General features: G+C 40.3%; 1 protein-coding gene across 2 annotated transcripts in view; it reads left to right on the top strand.

The window, feature by feature from the left end:
* Window positions 1–21,399, top strand: part of TRAPPC9 (trafficking protein particle complex subunit 9) — a 908,789-nt gene that overhangs the window by 472,843 nt on the left and 414,547 nt on the right. For both annotated transcript variants that reach the window (XM_075063274.1, XM_075063275.1), the window contains exon 20: window positions 6,950–7,103. In XM_075063274.1, the coding sequence (XP_074919375.1) occupies window positions 6,950–7,103 (154 nt within the window). The remainder of the gene's footprint in view (window positions 1–6,949; window positions 7,104–21,399) is intronic.

Here is a 21,399-nt window from a genome sequence, read left to right as displayed (position 1 = left end):
TGTCACAGCTAAATACAAGATGGAAAAATTTGGTTAGCATAACTAGTTGACATGTTTCAAGGGACCATTCTAGGTGAAGTGACTTGTTAGCACCCCTCCAGTCAGAGCACAGAAAGGAATGAATAGAGAGGAAAAGCAGCGGGGGGTGAGGATGGTTGTTAGTGGGCTCTAGATTGTTGTAGTAAACCATACATCCAGTGTCTCTGTTCAATCTATGTTTTTTAGTGTTTAGCAAAGTTATGATTTTAAGCTTTTGCTAGACACTAAAATCATGGACTGAATAGACGCAGTGGATGTATGGCTTATTCCAACAATCTGTAATCCACTAACAACTCCCTCTCCAGCTTCTTTCCTTTCTCCCCCCACGTCCCTTCTTCCCCCTCCAACCCTGATGAGTGGAGGGTTGTTAATGGGACACTTCACCTTGAATGGTCCCTTGAAATATGTGTTAACTACTTATGCTAAATTATCTGTTCCATGTTGTATTTAGCTGTGACATCCTGAGTTTGTTTCCAGGACCTGTGTAAGCTCAAAAGTTTGTCTCTCTCACCAACAGAAGTTGGTCAAGTAAAAGAAACTACCTCACCTACCTTGTCTCTCTGTTTCATTGTTTATTTCACAGTGCAAGGATCAAGTTGAAACTAAGTGCTATGCATTCCCCTTCCATATCTCCTGCTTTTTATCTGGAAGATATCAATTAGTGCATATTTACAAAATCACTTCAAAACTAGAACATTTTTAAGTTCTTAAAATAATAAGCATAACACAATGGACACTTTTTTATCTATAAAATTCAGAACACATTTGTTAAGGCAATGGTACATAGAAGGTGACATACAGCATTTAAAAGTCGACTGGTCTAGGCATGTTTCAGTGGAAGTATAGCCTGTATGTGTGTATCTATATATTTTCTTCATGATGTATGGTAGATGTGGTGTTCGAGGCATTTCCTTTTTATATATTTGATTTTTAGTAGATTAAAGCCTTCCATTTCAGTAAACATTGAGGAGTAAATGGTAAAGGAGTTTTAATGATACAATACCAGGAGAGTGACAGAACTTCATATGAATTTCTTTAGTAATAGGAGCACTGAAAGGTTATGTAATATAAGAATATTTAAAAGATTCTTTCCTTTGTCATGAATTTCTAACATTCTGATTCTTTCCACTTCCTGCACCGCCAGGTACCCTCATTCTAGTACTGTACCTGTTGTATTGTTCTGCAGATTACACTATGTGGTGTTTTTCCCTCCGTGGTTTTGCCTCATCCTCACGGTTTATAACATTTATTCTCGGGATGCTACTGTATTGCTGTCTGTCTCCCTTGATGTAATATCAGTGCAGTATATATCCTAGACCTGAGCATAGGTGCAAGCATTGGTTAAAATTGATTGAAACAGGGCTAAGAGCTTTCACCATAAGAACCAAGGAGGATGGTGAACAGTCTCAGGGCACTACTTACTCAACTAGGTAAAGAAAGGGAAGATCTTCCGCTGCTTTTATTAGAGATGGAAGATGTGTGCTGTTTCCCACTCACTCTTTCTTTAACTATTGTGTACAAGTTCCACAGTCTTACAAGGGATGAATACCTGATACCGACAAGAAAGACAATGAAATAATAGGATACTTAAATAAAAAGTGGAAGACTAATGAATGGCGCTCAGGGAGGGTCTCATAAATTTGATGTGATTTGTCAGTTTAGCATTACCTTTTTGTTTTGTGGAAGGCACAGCAGATGAATTCCCTGAGGGGCATCACATATTGAGCAAATGCTGTCATTAACAGCAATTTATCATTGATAATCATTTCATTGCAAAGCACACGCCCACAAATAACTCAAATGTTTCCTTGTCTCTTTATCATATATATTTTGGGTACCTTGACATTAAATTAAATGATATCTTAATATTTTGTCATTTAGACTATTATTTTGTTGGTTGGTTTTGTGTGTGTGTCTATTGAGCTTCTCAGAATTATGTCTGGAAGTTTAGTACAGCCCTCCTCAACAGGATTAGGCCAAATTATACTCCTTAACATGAATATATTTCCGACAACATATGCATTTTACATGTTCATGAGCTCAGTGATAGTTTTGTACATGTCTCATCTTGAAGTAATCAAAGCATTTGAAGAATGTTTTTGGCTCTTTTTACTGTCTTAATGCAGGAGGATATTTGTGTTTACTTCCTCCAAATTGATTTGATTACCTCAGCTTCTAGGCAAGTTATTTCTGCCTCCCAGTCAAAGGGGAAGGAATTTTCTTAGAAATTGAATTTGATTAAAGGTGTAATAAAGCTAAATAAAACATTGATTTACTATATCAGAGGGGTAGCCGTGTTAGTCTGGATCTATAAAAAGCAACAAAGAGTCTTGTGACACCTCATAGACTAACAGAAGTATTGGAGCATAAGCTTTCGAGGCTGAATACACACTTCATCAGACGCGTGTACATGCATTTGATGAAGTGGATATTCACCTACGAAAGCTTATGCTCCAATACTTCTGTTAGTCTATGATGTACTATAGAAATTTCTCATTTTTTAAAAAAGTTTTGATGGTTGTTGTGGCTGTGGAGTGTTACAAGTGCTGCAAAGTTGTTAATGCTGGTAGTGCTGCTATTCTTGGGTCTCCGTTGTTTGCTGCACTAGCACAGAATACAGCTGGCTAATTCAGCAGACCTCAGTGTTCATAAAAGGAGACCACAGGCTTGGTTTGGGGATGAAGGTGCTTGGACAAGTTTGTTTACAGAGGACAGTGCTAGTGCCCCATAGAAGCTGCAGGTACACTTATACTTTTATGCCTGCAACAAGGTACCAGTTCAATCAGCATAGCAGTTTTCTGTCCCCTAGACCAGTACAAAGATGCCTCTCTTATGCCTTCTACTTTTATACATCAATACAAACAAGTTAGGTATTACGCTCCAGATGTTAATTAACACCTTACTCCTGCTAGTTCAAACACATGTTCATCCATTAACTTGTTATCCCACCCGTATTCGATGAGGGGTTGATGTGTTCCAGCACCGTCTCTTCAGAATGTGTTTACATAGCTACTTGAGAACTCTGGATGTTCTTGTATCTTCCTCTCAGGTCAGGAATGTTGACTAATACTTGGTTGACTCATACCTAGTGTACTGCTGTTCTGCCAAGGCCAGGTCTACTCTGGTTCATAGCCTTTGGTTCACACTGTCAGTTATGCCTAGTGGCTGCAGCAAGACCTACAGTGGTGACACTCCTATTCAGTAGCAGCCTGCAGGATCAATAATGGTGCCACCATTGGCTCCCTGCCACACCTATGCTCTTTGACTATGGAAGAGAATCATGGAGCATTAACAATTTCTCCTGTAAATTACCCTTCATTTAGGTTATAGCCTGATGCTGTGTTCTGAGTCCCTCTTTCCACCTCAAAGTTTTATGACTGTAAGTTACTCTCTGTACTTTGGGATGCGCCAAAGCTTTGTCCTACATTTACCAAGGGCTAGAAATAAGACTGAGTTCGCTGAAATAAACCTTTATTATAGAAAACATTTTCTATTTTGTAGGATATTTTAATTAAAAAATTAAGTAAACATCACAAATTCAATAAACCTCCCTCTCCAACAAAAATCTGTAAGTTGGTTACTTCAGTTACTTCCATTATTCTACATTTGCCTGTCTTAGTACATCCATGAAAAATATTTCCACATTTGAAATTTGCTGCGGTACAGAACAGAAACTAATGTAGTTCCCTCCAACCTTAGGAAATATACTTGACAGTCCTGCTCTTGGATGAGTTGTATTGCCACAGGAATTATGCTAAAAGCTGGTCTCTTTCATTCTGTCTTGCCTAGGAGCAAAGTCATCAGCAGTCATTCATTTTTTGTTGTTGTCCAAGGTAGTGTATTTTAATTCTTTACTAATTAATTTTTTCCATAGCACTCCATTTCAGAAAGTGCTTCTTATTTGATACTTTGACAGGAAGCACATTCTATTGGATCCAGGAAAACCCATTTCACACTACATTCAGAAAGGTGTAAATTCTTGTTTTTTATATAATTGTTGTTTATAGTTTAATATCTGATTGTTTAGCGCACACTAAACCATAATATTTTAATTTGTTTTCATGCCTCACCATATGCTTGTTAATTATTTTACTAATTATTTGTTTGTATTACTATTACCGTAAGATGTTGAAAATACTGTCTAGTAGTGGCTGAGATGCATTGAGAGATGCTGAAGCTATGGACTTCATGAGTTTTAATGTACAAAATCTGCATGGAAATTGGGTACTTTTGCAGTTATCTCATGTGCATGAGTAAATATAGGTTTTACATTTACAAAAATTGTAGGTTTATGTTAGTGTGTGTGTGTGAGAGAGAGAGAGAGAGAGAGAACGAACCAAGCTCCTTTTGGCATAGTTATACTAAACAGCATGTCCACACTCTGGAGTCTCTTATTCATGTTAAAAGTGACTTGTTGGGGTGCCGGGGTCTTTATTTGTACATCTATATGCAGGGGCATGTCAGTGTTTAGTGGTAAATTCATCATTTTTAGTAACCTTTTTTCTATCGGGGCCACTGAGCCACAGAAAAAATCAGTCGTGGGCCACACACAGCCCCGTGCGGCGTTGGGGGGTGGAGGCTCAGGGCTTCCCCAGGCCTCCGGAGTGGGGCCAGAAATGAGGGGTTCAGGGTGCAGGAGGAGGCTTTGGGCTGGGGCAAGCAGTTGGGATGCGGACTCTGGATGGGAGTGTGGACTCTGGGTTGGGGCTGCGCCAGAGGTTTGGGAAACAGAAGGGGGTTCTGGGCTGGGGTCAAGAGGTTTGAAATGCGGGAGCAAGCTCAGGGCTGGGACAAGGGATTGCGGTGTGGGAGGAGGTTTGGGGTATGGGCTCTGGGAGGGAGTTTCAGTGTGGGAGAGGCTCCGGGTTGGGGCAGGGGGTTGGGGTGTAGGTGGGGATGCGGGGAGAGAGTTCGGGTGCAGGAGGGAGTTCTGACCTGGGGCAGGGGGTTGGGCTTCAGGTGTGAGTGTGGGCTCTGGGAGGGAGTTAGGGTACAGGAGGCGGTTCTGACGTGGGGCAGTGGGTTTTGGGTGCGAGCTCCGATCGGGCAGCACGTCCCTCAGGTGGTTTCGAATCAGTGGCACAGCGGGGCTAAGGAAGGCTCCCTGACTGCTTCTCTGCACTGGTCCTAGAAGAGGCGACCATGTCCAGTCCCTAGGCGGAGGGACCAGGGGTCTCTGCGCAGTGTTTGTTGCCCGCGCCCACATGTGCCACCCTGTAGCTCCCATTGGCCATGGTTCCCGGCCAATGGGAGCTGCAAAGCTGGTGCTGGGGGCAGGGGCAGTGCGTGGAACTTCCCTGATGGCTCCTGCTCCTAGGGGCTGCAGAGACATACTGGTTGCTTCCGGGAGCTTCATGGAGCCTATTGGACTTTTAACTGCCTGGTAACCCTAGCTTCCCCCCGCAGTGAGGCGAGCCAGCACTTGTGACTCCAGCCACATCGGGGCATCAAGGCTAGGGGCTTCTGATCTGCAGCACGGAGATTTGCCATGGGCTGGATGAAATGAGGCAGTGGGCCATAAATTCCCCACCCCTGTTTTAAGTTATGAGTTTTATAAGTATAATTTTTGAAGGAAACAAAAGTTAAAATTAATTTCAGGGACACATTTTGATATTCCTACAATTTTTTTCTTTTTTTTGGTTTTCTTTTACATTTACTTTGATGCTGTATGGGGTTGAGTTGCTAAAATGTAATTTATAGTGTTTTCTTACTAGCGTACTCATATTTTAAGCAGGGTGAATTTATTTAAATCAAAGTGATGTAAATCACCGATTTTAATCATAATTTAAATAAGCAACAAGAAACCTTGATTTAAATAATTATTTTTAACTTTTTTTTTGCATTTGCACATTTTAGTTATTCTCCTAAAGAAAGATTGATTCTCATGGCTGATAATCATTAAAGCATGTTGATTTGCTACTAAATATAGACTTTATATTAAATTTGATGCTTCCTTTTGCTAACCAGGAGGATACGCTACAGCTATACATTTATTTAAGCAGTTATATAGCTTAACTTTCATTTATTGACATTCTTAATTTTTACATTGTTAGTATTTTAGAAAATGAAGAATAACACATTTCTCATTTACTAATTTTTTTTTTTTACTGGTGATATGTATCAAGCTCTGTTTGGATGGAAATTCAGCAAAAAGGCACAAAACAGCATTTTAATTTTTTTATTAAATAATACTACTATAATATGTTGAATACCTAGAAGAAAACATTTATCACAACATATGTTTCATTTAAATCTAACTGATTTATTAAACAAGCAAGTATTAGATGTAGTTAGTGAATTGAACTGATTTTGTGGTTGCCATGTCTTTCAAGATTTTAGAATTAATAGAGCTCATCCTCTTTCACTTCTAATTCAGAGACTGAAAGAGGAAAACAAGCTTTCCTGGCTTTTCAGCTCCCAGTTGGTTTCTTAACTTTGAATTAAGTCATTGAACTGAATTAAAATGGGTTGAAAAATGGAAATGGAGAAAGTATTATCTCTACTGAACCAAGTTTTAGGGGTGTAACCGTTTGTCCAAATGTTGTTGTTGCATCCTATGTATCTTCATCACTTTGAAAAAGTAAGTTCTGCTGGTAAGCTTTCTGGTGGCAGCTTTGAGTTTTGAGGAGCCCCAGTGAAATGAACAGGTTTCAGGGATGAAGGGATCCCCTAGTGTTTTCTCCATTTACCAATATGGATCTTTGATCATAACTTGCTTTCAATATTCTGTACCATGAATCATGATATTAATGCATCGTGATCCAGATTATTCTTACTGAAGCAATATATAATACCTTTTTGTTTGGTTTGGTAAAGGTCTGTGAAATAATCTGCAGGAGACATTCCCACTAAATTGTTGTATTAACAATTCTTTTCTTTTCTTCCTTTTCTCCCCCCCCCCCCACCTCAGTATGGCTATCCAGGTTGACAAGTTTAATTTCGAGAGTTTCCCAGATTCCCCTGGTGAAAGGATACAGTTTGCAAACCCAAAGCAACTGGAAGAAGAGAGACAGCAGGCAAAAGGTCTGGAGATCAACAGCAAGTTAGACGTTTGTTGGAAAATTATATCCTTTAATAAATGCTTGATTTTTTATATATTGTTATAGACCCAGGCCAGCTGGGTACAGCAGAAGAGCACAGAGGGCAGCTATATGGCCACTGGATTAACAGTTTTCTGTTCCCTGACTGACCAGAGCAGGGGCTGCTCCAGGCTAATGAGAACACCTGACTCGAATTAACCTGCAAAGAGTCAGGTGAGCCCATTAAGCTAATGTGACCACCTGACTCTAATTAAGGCCCTGCTGATACTATAAAAGGGCTCACTCCAGTCAGGCAGAGGGGAGCCAGAGGAGAGGAAGTGCAGCTGAAGGGCTGCTTAATGAAGACACCCTCAAACCTTTGTTAAGGAAGCCCTAGAGTAAGGGTGAAGAAGGGAGAAGCAGGAGAGCTGTGGGGAAGTGGCCCAGGGAAAATGTAGCAGCTTTGGCAGTGAAAGGTTGGCTACCAACAGCTGCCACCATTAGGATCCCTGGGCCGGAACCCAGAGAAGAGGGCAGGCCCGGGTTACCCCCAACCCACCACTAAAGGAACACCTCCTGGGAGGGGAAGTCAGGCTCCTGTCAGGACAGGAGGCTAAACTGTTCTGAAATAAGCCTCCAGGCACAACAGACAGTGTAGGAGTTCTCTCACCCACCTCCTTACTGGCCTATGATGAAAAGGGCTTAGTAGACTGTAACCCTGCCCCTAGAGAGAGAAGGGTACGTGGAGGGTCACAGTAAGCCACTGAGGCTAGCATAAACCACCTAGAAGCACAGAACCCATGGGAGCAAGGTCAGAGCTCTGCCACAATATATATAGCAGCCTTATGACACATTTTATTTTATAATTTATATCACTGTTTAATAAGGTTACTGAAAGGAAAACAATTAAAACTTAACATAATTACAGACTTCTTAATTAATTGCTCTGTATTTTATTTAGATTTTTCACGATGTTCAGGTCTTAATATAATGGTTGTCTTAGTCTGAGTCATATGGGTACACTGCAAATCCTGTCTATTTCCCCAACTTTTGGGGAATGCAAAATAGCAGTGAAGTTTGGTGTTATATAAAATTAGATTAGTTCTCTCCAAAAGCAAAGTCTGCAAAGCGGTAATAAAATCATGATTTAGCCTTAAAATGCTGAGAATATTTTTTTAAGTTACACTTAGAATAATAGAAGTGTAGAGCTGGAAAGGACCTTGAGAAGTCCTCAAATCCAGCCCCATGCACTCAGGCAAGAGCAAGTACATCTAGACCATCCCTGATATGTATTCATCCAACCTGCTTTTATGATCGTCTAATGATGGGGATGCTCCCTTGCAAGCCTTTTCCAAAACTTAATTACCAGTATACTTCAATTTTTTCCCCTAAAATCTAACCTAAATCTCCCTACTGCATATTAGGCCCATTACTTCGTGTCCTTCCTTCAGCAGACACGGAGAACAATTATTCACTGTTCTCTTTATAACAAACCTTAACATATTTGAAGACTGATTTCAAGTGCTCCCCCTCAGTCTTCTTTTCTCAAGATTAAACTTGACCAGTTTTTCTAACCTTTCCTCATGTTTGTGGCTCTCCTCTGAACTGTCTCCCAGTTTTTCCACATCTTTTCAAAATGTGGCACCTAGAACTGGACACTACTCCAGCTGAGCCTCACTAGTGCTGTATAGAGTGGGACAATTCCCTCCCATACAACACTGTTGTTAATACACACCAGAATAGTAGACTTTTCACATCTGCCTTACATTGTTAGCTCTTATTCAATTTGTCTTCCACTATAACCTTCAGAGCCTTTTCAGCAATATTACCACCTAACCAGTTTTCTCCATTTTGCAGTTGTGCATTTGATTTTTACTTCCTAAGTGAAGTATTTTGCACTTGACTTTAATGCACATCTCTCCCTCCCCAATCCTTTTTGGAGTGGTCTGTTTCATTATAGACTTATTTTATTATGGTGCCTTTGCCCCTTAACGTTCCCTAATAATAATATGATTAAAATAATAATAATACATTGCACATATATAGTGCCATTCATCCAGAGATTTCAGATGCTTTGTCATCACTAATTATTGAAAATGCACAGAAATGCTGTGACGTGGGTTCGTAATATTATATATCTCTAATGACGATGAGTAAACTCAACCACAGTAAATTGAAAATGACTTGCCATAAGAAGTCAGAGACATAACCAGAAATAGATACCAAGAGTCTTGATGCAAAGTTCCATGTCTTGCTCATTAGACAACATTTAAAAAACAATCCATGCTATGAAAAATTTCTGTTTAACCAAATCTCCTATATAATATTGCTAGTAGATTCAACCTTCTGACGTCTATTAAAATGTTTAAACCCTTCCTGATAACATGGATCAGGATCTTACACTGGAATTGGTGACATGCTGTAATAATCCTAGTGCCCTCATCTTTTTGGTTGTTATTGAGTAGCAATATTAATGTATATATTGCATTCTTTATTTAATTGCAAAAAATATATCAAATAATTTTCTGAGTGACAGTTGTTTGACCTGTCTAGGTGAGGGACATGTGAGGGACTAATGCCCCATTTCATCTCCTTCCCCACCAGAACTAAAAAAACAGAGACAGTAGTCTGAATATTCACCTCATGAAAGAGGTGATGTGACCTGCATCTGAACCAGGCCCTGATTGTTATATAGACTGGACTCTGGAGCCACCCCTCCAGCAGATTTTTACTCAAAGCACAAGTTGGGTGACAAACGTCACACTTCATCTTCTCAGTCAGATTCAAAGCATTCCAAACATTCCTCTACAACTCGGTCTCCTCCAAGAAAATCTTCCTGTAAATCTCTGGTATTGGTTTGAAGCCTCACAAATCTAAATACTCAGTGGTCCCATCTGAGATGGCACTCTTGGGGCGATGAAGATTGGAGTCATCACCTCTGCCAACTGCTCCTTCCTCTCCTCAGCCGATTCTGTGTGCTTCAGCACCAATACACTTCTACTCTGCGTGTCTTCTTGTTGGCAAAAGATCTTGTTTGTCTTTCCCACCTGACTCTCCTTTGATGCAGCCATGTGCATTGTTTACTCCATTGACACACCCAGCACTGTCGATCCACTCTGTGGTTACACTGTCACCAGTGGTGCACCCACACCAGCAACACACACTCTGGTTATGCCGTCACTATTTTCACTGACTTCATCACCTTTCTGACTACCCCAGCCATTGCCTGTTACTGAGCCTTATTGATCTCCTATGTGAAGACCACCTTAGGACCCCACTGAGAACTGCTCCTCCCTATTCTGAAGAGGTTTGTTTGTTCTTCAGACTCTGAAAGGGAAGAACCCGTTTCTCCTTCCAGATCTTCCAGCTAACCCTACAGGTCTTTCAATACTTGATGTAAAGATCAGGATTGGGTTCCCTACAGGGAGACTCCAGCTTGGGGTGCCCCATGGATGTCTCCATCTATGCCATACTCTCCATAGCCTTATTAGTCTTAGGCTGACTACAGACACTCTAGACCTCTGTCTCATTCACTTTCTAGGAGGAAGTCTCCTTCTCCTTTATTGCAGGAGTTATTTTCTCAACATCCTACTACTATTCCTCACTTTGCTGTGCTGGAACCCATGGAGGACAGAGAATTATTGGAGGAGTTATTAGACATTCCTCTCCACATTTCTTCATCATATGAAGTGGTTATTCTAGTGTCAACACCTCCCACAGGAGAGTTCAGTTTTCCAGGGTCTCATGAGGAGGGTGGGTACTTCTTTAGGGGTCCATGTGGCGATTGTACAGAGTGTTCACACTCTGGCAGACCCTGTCTTATATACCTTGTAAGGCTAAGAAAGTTGACTAATGATATCAAGTCCCTTATCAAGACCTTGGTGATTTCTTTAACCACCCAGTTCCTGATTCTTTACCGATCACAGCCACTAATAAACAATCTTGTCAATTCCAATCTAAAGCCACTCTGAAGGATAAGGAATTTAATAGATTAGATTTATATGATTTGCAAGACTTTTTGCACTTCCACATTCGAAATAAGGATTGCTAGTTATCAGTCTAAAAACAATTGTATTATTTCTCTATCATTTCTAAGTTTGGTGATAAGTTGCCAGAGCAGTATAGGGATCAGTTTCTGTCTTTGATTTCTGAGGATCAGTTTACAGCTTGTACATGTCTTCAGGCAGACATAGATGTTGCTGACACTGCCTTACCACTGCAGTCTTTGTGAAACATTCATCCTGGCTGCAAGCTTCTGGCATTCCAAAGAAGCTGCAGAGTACAACAGAAGATTTATCTTTTGAGGGGTCTAAGTTGTTTTCTGCCAAAACAGTCGATGCTATGTGCGCACTGAAAGACTCCCTCATGCAACACTTCACTCACTAGGAGTTTATACTCCAGCTAAAAAAGCTGTTTAGCCCATAATCTTATTCCACACCCTCCTTCTATCAGAGCCCTCAGTATGCTCCTAAGAGAAGGTTAACACTTCTCCATGTCACCAGCCATCTTTGGCTGTTACAGGCCCTTCTCACCAGACAACTGCAGCCTTGAAGCATTTGTTTTGACTCCTCAGTTGATGAAAGTGCTTTGATTGTATCTCCTTCCTTTGGGTCATGCCTTTCCCAGTTTTACTATTCTTTGGAAAACTTCACATTGGCCAGGTGGGTACTCAGCACAGTAAAAGAGGGATATGTTATCCAAGGCATCTCCTTCCCATTCCCCATTTCTTTTCAGGGACCCTTCTCATGAGAATTATGCTGTCTTCTAGAATGAGAAGCTATAGAAGAAAATCTTTACCAGCATAGAGGAAAAGGCTTCTATTCCCAGTACTTACTGGTCCCAAAGAAATCTGGTGGCCCCTGCCCCATTCTAGATCTATAAAAGCTGAACTATTTTATCAAGAAAATCAAGTTCAGAATGGTTGTCTTCTCTTCTGTTATCCCTTCCTGGAGATTGGTATGCTGACCTCGATTTGCAAGACTCATGCTTACACTAGGGCAATGAATCTTTGCCACGTGATCTATTTGCAGTTTATGGTGGGCACCAACCAGTACCAGTACACAGTGCTTCCGTTCAGTTTCAGTCCCAAGGGTCTGCACCACATGCATGGCTGTAGTAGCAGCACACCTTGGTTGCTTGAAGATTCAAATTTGTCCTTACTTGGACGATAGTCTAGTTCATGCACCATCAAGCGACCAAGTCTAACACATCATTCTAGTCATCAAACTTTTTCTCCCATCTAGGCCTGAAATTAAATTTGGACAAGCCATCATTACAACTGATTCAGTACATAATCTTAATAGGAGCAGACCTCAATACTAGGGCAGCCATAGCTTATCTTCCAAAGGAAAGGTATAAGTCTGTAGCCTTCATTTCTGAAAGCCACAAATCCAACACAATGACAACCGTGCTTGCCTGCTTCAGCTCCTGGACCATGTGTATGTAACTCAGCATGTCAGATTTCACCTTCACTACCTGCAGTCTTGCTCCACTCTGTAACTCTGAGGTCCTACTGTATACTAATACCTCCAGAATGGAGGTTGTTAATAACTCTGAAATGTTCACAACTCTGAACAAAACAATATGGTTTTACTTTCAGAAGTTTACAACTGAACATTGGCTTAGTATAGCTTTGAAATTTTACCATGCAGAAGAAGAATGCAAAGTAAAGGCTTGGTGCGGTGGGGGCTTGGGTGCTGGCGGCTTGGTGGGAGCGTTCCAGGTGTGGGGGTATGAGGGTTGGTGGGGGGTGTGGATCTGTGTGTGTGCGGGGGCTGCAGATACATAGGGTTGGGTGGACAGAGGGGCAGCTCCCTGGATAGTGACCCCTCCCTGTGTGACTGAGGAATGACTAGAGAGTCCATCCTGGACCTAAGAAACCTTTCTTAACAAAACTTTTGTCAAATCTGGTACATTATTGCAAAAAGGTTTCAGTTCAAAAATGGTTGTGTCGAAAAATTTCCAACAAGCGCTTCTGCTAGTCTTTCACACATCACGAGTGGTGAACTCCCACAATTTGGGAAACACTACCGTAAAGCTTGCCTTTTCCCCTATGCCCCCACTCCATTCCTTAGATGTAGTTCAACCCAATAAAATGTATTTGCACTGGACTTCATGATTTTTATAAATCAGACTTCCTGTTTTGCACTGTTCAAGATGCCCCCATTCCCCCCAGAAAGGGGATTGGAAGGGAGAAGCTTTCTGTTCAGTCAAAGCAAAATAGTTGTGCATCTGCATTAAATAGATCAGTACATTAGAGGGACATCCTGGACTTTTGAGTGTGGGGAGCCCATTTATTTCATCACTTCGTAGCCCAAAAGAGTCTGCTGTTGTTGACATGATCTGTCAGGCAGTAGTAACCTGTTGGTCACTCCACAATATTATGTGTCTTTTTGGAACGGATATCGGAGAACTCTGCCTTTTGGGTGTGGTGTCCATGGAGCCGAGGGGTTAAGATGAGAGAACTAGCAGGGAGGATATCTCAGAAAATGTATCTGAGGTATTACTAGATATAGCCCAGATTCCGTGCTGGTGGGCTCTATACAGAAAGAGATTTTTTGATCTTACCTTACCTAACTCCTCTGTTTACTAAAATCAGATTAATTTCCTGAGGTATCCCATTAACTGTACTTTATGTACTTGGATGTGTGTATGAGAGAGATTTGTACATTAGGGAACAATATATGAACATTTTTTCTTCAAGTAATCAAACCTACTCTACAGCTAAAGGAAAAAAATACCTGGAGCTTTTATCCAATGTTCAGTTTCCTAGATATCAGTATTTTTTTATGCGCATATGCAATAAAGGACAGGTAATAAAAGGAGTCGTCATAGCTAGACATTACACAGGATCTATCATAATGGGCATTAATGGCACAGGTGAAGCTCTTAATTAATGTTGCCTTATGTCAAACATTTTTACATTTAAAAAATGTAGTTTTGAATGTATTGCATATGCCATAAATAACAGGATGAATTTAGTTCTTCATATAATTTTTTTAAACAAGCCACCACCTGGGTTGTTTAGAGATTATATTTCTTCAATAACAATCTTGTAACGATAATTGGTTAATATTTTGTGGTGATTGACACACCATAAAACCAAAAGGTTACATTTTGTCATTAGAGATATGTGCAAATCACATTGACTTCAGTAAAAAGTCAGTTGCAAACACTGGAGGGCAGAATTTGTCCTACAGGAGAGAAAGTATTTATATAGCCTAATCCACCATGGTCCACATGCTAGTTGACACCCTCAAATAATTCTAGTAGACTGTTGAGGCATGATTTCCCTTTGAGAACCGTGTTCTACTCTTCTCCAACAGATAATATTCATCTATGTATCTGCTAATTCTGTTATTTACCATACTTTCAACCAATTTGCCTGGTACTCCAGTTAGGTTTACTAGTCTGTAATTGCCAGAATCACCTCTGGAGCCTTTTTAAAATATTTGCATCACTTTAGACATTTTCCAGTTATCTGATATAGAAAATGATTTAAATGTTAGGTTACATACCACAATTAGTAGTTCTGCAATTTCACTTTTGAGTTCCTTCAGAATTTCTGGATGAATGCCATGTGTTCCTGGTGACTTCTTATTATTTAATTTATCAGTTTATTCCAAAAACCTCCTTTAATGACACCTCAGTCTGGGACAGTTCCTCAGATTTGTCACCTAAAAAGAATGGCTCAGGTTTGAGAATCTCAAACACGTCCTTAGCCATGAAGACCAATGCATAGAATTCATTTAGTTTCTTCACAATGGCCTCATTGTCCTTGAGTGCTCCTTTAGCATCTCAGTCATCTAGTGGCCCCACTGGTTGTTTAGCAGGCTTCCTGTTTCTGGTGTACTTAAAAAAAAAAAAAAAAAAAAAAAAATTGTTACTTCTTGAGTCTTTGGCATTGTTCTTCAGATTCACTTTTGGCACTGTACCTTTTAATTTCTGTTTTAACTAACTTCCTCATTTTTGTATAGTTCCCCTTTCTGAAATTAAATGTTAGCGTGGTGGTCTGCTTCAGTGTTTCCACCTCCACAGGAATGTTAAATTTTATTACGTTATGATTACAGTAACTCTTCACTTAACGTTGTAGTTATGTTCCTGAAAAATATGACTTTAAGTGAAACAATGTTAAGCGAATCCAATTTCCCCAGTAGAATTAATATAAATGGGAGGGGGGGAGAGGTGTTAGGTTCCAAGGAATTTTTTTTTTTCCCATACAAAAGGCATTATATACTTTTTAAACAATTTTAAACAAGCAATTTAATACAGGTATAAGTTTTAAACAATTTAATACTACAATCATCATTGCTGAGTATGAAGCAATGGGAACATCATTGCTAGGTAGGAAGCAACAGGAGGTGCTCTAGCCTTACCCCCACATAGGCACAGCCCACTGGCACTGCAGACAATGAGGCAGGCAAGAAGGCTGAAGGTGCCATAGGCTAGGAGAAGCATGTTGTGCAGCAGCAGTGGCAGCTTCCCCTACGTTGCAAGCACCAGGGACAGGGGGCTCAACACTCGGCCCGCCCACTCCACCCTTTCCCCCAAACCCCCACCTTAACCCACCTCTTCTCCCCTTTTACTCAGCACGCCACGTCCTTGCTCCCCACCTCCTGCCTGCGGCAATCAGCTGGTTTGCGGTGTTCAGGAGAGAGGGGGAGCCTGCGGACTGAGTCCTCGCTCCTCCCCACTGCCTCCTGAATGCTGCAAACCAGCTGATTGCCATGGGCAGGAGGAGCAGGGGAAGGCGCTGATCTGTAGGGTCCTCTGGGGTGGGGGGGAGCTGATGGAGGACTGCCAGTGTGGACAAAGCAGGCAGCCAAACGATGTTATAGTGGAGCATTGCACGACTTTAAAGGAGCACGGACGTAAGATCGAAACAACATTAAGTGGGGACTTACTGTACTATTACCAAGTGGTTCAGGTATATTCATGTCTTGGAGCAGATCCTGTGCTCCATTTAGAACTAAATCAAGAATTGCCTCTCCTCTTGTGGTTTCCAGGTCTAGCTTCCCCAAGAAGCAGTTATTTAAGATGTCAAGAAACTTTGTCTGCATCCCGTCCTGAGATGACATGTACCCAGTCAATATGAGGATAGTTGAAATCCCCCATTATTATTGAGTGTTTCATTTTTATAGCCTCTCTAATCTCCCTGAGCATTTCACAGTCACTATCACCATCCTGGTCAGGTGGTTGGTTGTATATCCGTACTGCTGTATTCTTTTTATTCAAGCATGGGCTTACTATCCATGGAGATTCTATGGTACAGTTTGGTTCATTTAAAATTTTACTTCATTTGACTCTGTTTTCTTTCAGGTATAGTGACACTCCTCCACTAGCATAACCTGTTCTGTCCTCCTGATATATTTTGTACCCCAGTATTACTGTGTCCCATTGATTATCTTCATTCCACCAAGTTTCTGTGATGTCTATTATATCAATATCCTCATTTAATACGAGGCACTCAAATTCACCCATCTTACTATTTAGACTTCTACCATTTGTATCTAAACACTTAAAAATTGTCACTTTTCAGCTGTTTGCCATTATGTGATGTAATTGAATGGGTCTTTTTCATTTAACTGTTTCTCATCAGACTCTGCCCGTATTTTATCATCATCTACCCACTCCTCCTTACTAGGATATAGAGAATCTCCATTAATAGACCCTCCCCTAAGGAATGTCTGTGTCTGAACCACATGCTCGTCTGCATCTGTCGGCTTCCCCCCAGCCCTTACTTTAAAAACTGCTCTACGACCTTTTTAATTTTACATGCCAGCAACCTGGTTCCATTTTGGTTTAAGTAGAGCCCATCCTTTCTGATAGGCTCCTCTTTTCCCAAAAGGTTTCCCAGACCACTCCTTTATAGGCCCCCAGTGCACACTGCTTTCCAGAGTATTCCAGAGTCTCGGAGTGAGCCTAGTTCCCTTAACTGAGAATGTATAGGACGTCATCTTGAACAGTTCTAGTCACAGATAAGTAACCTTCATTTTTGACTAACTTTACATGGTTCTGAGTGTTTTTATGGGACACAGACTGACCCTGGAGATTGGTAATAGGATATGTTGGCACTCGTACTAAATTGTGATTTTCTTTTTCTTTTTCTTTTTTTTTTTTAAGAAATACCTTAGAGTTATGCATTTCCACTATTATCAGTCAGTTCAGATCTGTTACAGATAAATAGTCACAATACAATAACTGGTACTTTCTGATAGTGATCTGTTTTTCTATAAATATATCGTCAGTTTCAGACTAATTATCAGCCACAAACCCACCACCACAATAGACACAAACTACAAATATATGTTAAATTACAATGACAGAGGCTGTTTTTTAATTTTTTTTCTCTGCATGGTTATTTAGGGAAATGCCAATTTAAATAGGTACATCTTGCCATGTTGTGTGAAGGAGCTCAGGATTCAGAGTCAGCGAAATATCATCAAGCTGAAGTTTGTTCCATTTTTGTGAGGCCATCGCTGTTAATACCCTACTCCCCATTGTGCCAGAAGGAAACATGAGCTCTACCAGCCAAAATGTCTGAGTGTAGCAAGTTATTGAGGAGTGAAGAAAGATGGATGTTCCATGAGGTAAAGCCTTATCCATTCAGGGCTTTGAAGAGCAGGACAAGAACTTAGAATTAGATCTGAAATTACATTGGCTGCCAGTGTGGTGTGTAAATCAGTGGGATAATGTATTCAAACTTGTTGATTCTGCTTAGGAAACCAGCCAGTATGTACTGCACACACTGCAGTATTGGATGGCATATTGGTTCAGCTCTAGGTAGAATTTCAATAACTTAGATGTGATGTGACAAGTGTGATGGACCGTTGTTGCTAGTTCCTTACAAGATTCATAGATTTTTTTTTAAGGCCAGAAGGGACCACTGTGATTATCCACTGTGTTCTCATGTATAGCACATGCACAGGACGTCCCCCAAATAATTCCTGTTTGAACTAGAGCATGTATTTTAGAAAAACATCCAATTGTGATTTAAAAATTGCCTATGATGGAGACTACATTACGATCCTGGCCAGACTGTTCCAATGGTTAATTACCCTCACTGATAAAGATTTACTCCTTATTTCCAGTCTGAATTTGTCTAGGTTCAGCTTCCACCCATTGAATCACGTTATACTGTTCTCTGTTCCCCAAGTGTATGTAGCCTGTAATCAAGTCACCCCTTAACCATCTCTTTGGTAAGTTAAATAGATTGAGGTTCTTGAGCCTACCACTATACAACAAGCTTTTTCAGACCCTTCAGTAATTCTTCTGGCTCTTCTCTGAACCCTCTCCCATTTATCAACATCCTCCTTGTATTGTGAACACCAGAACTTGAGACAGTATTCCAGTAGTGGACTCGCCAGTGTCAAATACAGAGAGAATCTAACCACTCTTCTCCTAATTGAGCTTCCTCTGTTTGCACATCCAAGGATTGCTTTATCCCTTTTAGCCACAATATTGCACTGGGAGCTCATGTTCAGCTGATTATCCACCATGACCCCCAAATCTTTTTCAGAGTCACTGCTTCCCAGGATAAAGTCCCCCATCCTGTATATTTGGCCTGCATTCTTTGTTTCTAGAGGAATACATTTACATTTGGTAGGGTGACCAGATGAGAGACATGAAATATCGGGACATGGGGGTGTGGGACACTGGCAGAGCAAAAAAAAAAAAAAAAGCCACCAAAGCATAGCAAAAATTGGTTGGCGCTCCCGCCTTGCCCCCCACCACATCAGCTCACCTCCGCCTCCCCTGAGCGACCTGCCGCATCCTGCTTCTCGCCCTCTCTCCCAGCGCTTGCGCCACCATACAACTGATTTGCACAAGCCTGGGAGGGAGGGGGGAGGAGAAGGCATGTGACGGGCTTGGGGGGGAGATAGGGCCAAGGCGGGGATTTGGAGAGGGATCCAATGGGGCGGGGTGGGGCCGGGGCTGAGTTGCGGGCACCTGTGCTATGGAGTGCAAAATAGCGGGACAATTTGCGATGTTTGGTTGGGACGCAGGACAAACAAGTAAATATCGGGACCATCCCGATAAAATTGGGACATCTGGTCACCTTAACATTTGGAGTTACTGAAAATCAGCATTAAGGGTCCAGCAATCTACTTGACTAGCTCTTTTAAAAAAAAACTGGAATGCAAGTTATCCAGAGCTGATGATTTAATAAATGTTTAGCTTTAGTCACTGCTGTTCAACATTCTCCTGAGTTACTGTTTGAATGGAAAGAATGTCGTCGTCATATGATCTGACTTCATCATCTGGCTTTTTTTCAAATACAGAACAGAAATATTTATTGAACGTTTCTGCCTTTTCTGCATTATCATTGACAGTTCTACCATTTCCATCTAATAATGGAGTAATGCTGTTGTTAGGAATCCTTTTGTAAACTCCTTGTTGTTGTTCCTATCACTACTGGGCATAGTTTTCTCCTGATGTCTTTTTTTTGTTTCAGTTATCAATTTTCTACAGGTCCTAGCTTCTGTTTTGTATTTATTACTAATCAACTTGCCTTTTTTTTTCCATTTGTTACATTATAAATTTTTTATAACTGCTTTCACTTTTATAATATCTTTCTCCTTAGTCTAGACATATAGCAGCACCCAGGAGGTGAAGATTGTTCCTTTGAGATTGGTTTTCTAAGCCATCCTGTTTTTTATTCCACTTTGTCTAGTCCAAGCTTTCAGGAGGCAGTTTCTTCTTTAATTTCACTGGTTTTATTGGCAGTTCTTTGTAGGTCATTTTCCAAGTGAGCCATTTGGGATTTTACATCACATACATCTGTAGAGAGGCCACAGATATCTTTGGAGATGGAATACACTCAGTCTGTGAGGAATTCTTGCAGTGCCATGATATCCTGGGCTATGTTCTGCTGTGTCCTTGCGGTCTGCCCCTTCAGCTGCTTAGGTGATTCTGACTTAGGTCTTTCGTTGCTTCTCATTGTTTCATTGGAATCCACATTCAACAGTCTGAAGTTCATCCAGGAGACTAATTTAAACGTTTATGACAAACTTAATTTCCAATTTTTTAGGACAGTAATTATTGGAGATGAATTAATATGTGGGACACAAGGAGATGATGGACTAGGCAGCCATCTTCCACATGGGTACCATGTGACACCCCGATGCTATTTTTAAGGTGTTTATTTTTTGGGTTAAGGTTGTTAAAAGTTTTGTTGATAAGTATGTCAATTACATATCCTTTCACTTATATGGGACATTTAAAACAAGACTAGGCAAAGTAATAGAAAATGTTTTAAGTTATAATCTAGCATTGATAGAGCAATGGTTTTGACAGCCTAATATATCTCTTCTATCTAATTTCTATGATTCATTCCACCCTTATGTGAAGCTTGATCAGTTTTAGAAATAGTTTACATTTGCATTCAGATTGTTCATCTCTTGGGGTAGCTTTGTGATTTTTAGAATGTTAAATAAATATTTATGTATAATGTTGTACTTTGTAATAAATCTCCTTTACTGCCCCATTTTGTCTCAAGAAAAAAGTGAAATTTCATTGGTCCATCTTGTTGACTGAGATCAGCAAATGAGTTCATCTTGTTTTTCAAAACCTAAACAAGTGCCTTAAGCAAGATCAAAACAGCACCATAATCAGCATTCCAAAAGTTCAAAATGCAAATGAGAAAACAGATTTATGGTAAACAGTGTTCATTAATCATTTAAAACAGTTTTTCATTAGTATAATTTCTATTTATGAAAATTTGCTAATTTATTTATGCTGAAGTAAGACTGGGATGCATTCATCCACCTGTATTTATTCATACAGAAACTGACAAGTGTGACATAAAAAATATCTTCAGCATGCCTGAGGTGAAACACTGCACAGCAGATAGAAAACAATTAAGGGATTTAAAACAGAAAACAATTTGATAAATCTATACCAAATTCCTTTTTAGCATCACATTTCAAACACAATACATTGAGTAGGTTGTGCTTTAGTTATATGGTGTCTTTGGAACAGCAGTATACATTGATAAGTTTGATTAGAATCTAAGAGACAAATTTTTTCCTTAGGGAATATAATTTGTTCATTCAACCGTTGTCGAGATTTTCAACATAAAACATTATACAGTGTTCGCCCCCTGTCTCTTAAGAGAGACAAAGTAAAGTTCCACTCTGAAAAGTTATTTTTTAAAATGGCATCACAGGGTGTAGTATTCATTGCCTCTGTGGCTCTAGAACAATTTTTTTGAGTATACAAGTAAAAAGCTAATCTTTTAAACTGCCAGACCTGCAGACTCATATTGGAATCTAAAAGTAAAGATTTGTAGCTGATGCATTGTAGCTGATGCGTGCATTACACACAATAAAGATTTCGGAAC

The sequence above is a fragment of the Chelonoidis abingdonii genome, chromosome 2 (assembly GCF_003597395.2).
Source record: "Chelonoidis abingdonii isolate Lonesome George chromosome 2, CheloAbing_2.0, whole genome shotgun sequence".
NCBI lineage: Eukaryota > Metazoa > Chordata > Testudines > Testudinidae > Chelonoidis > Chelonoidis abingdonii.
This window is presented reverse-complemented; position numbering and strand designations above follow the sequence as displayed.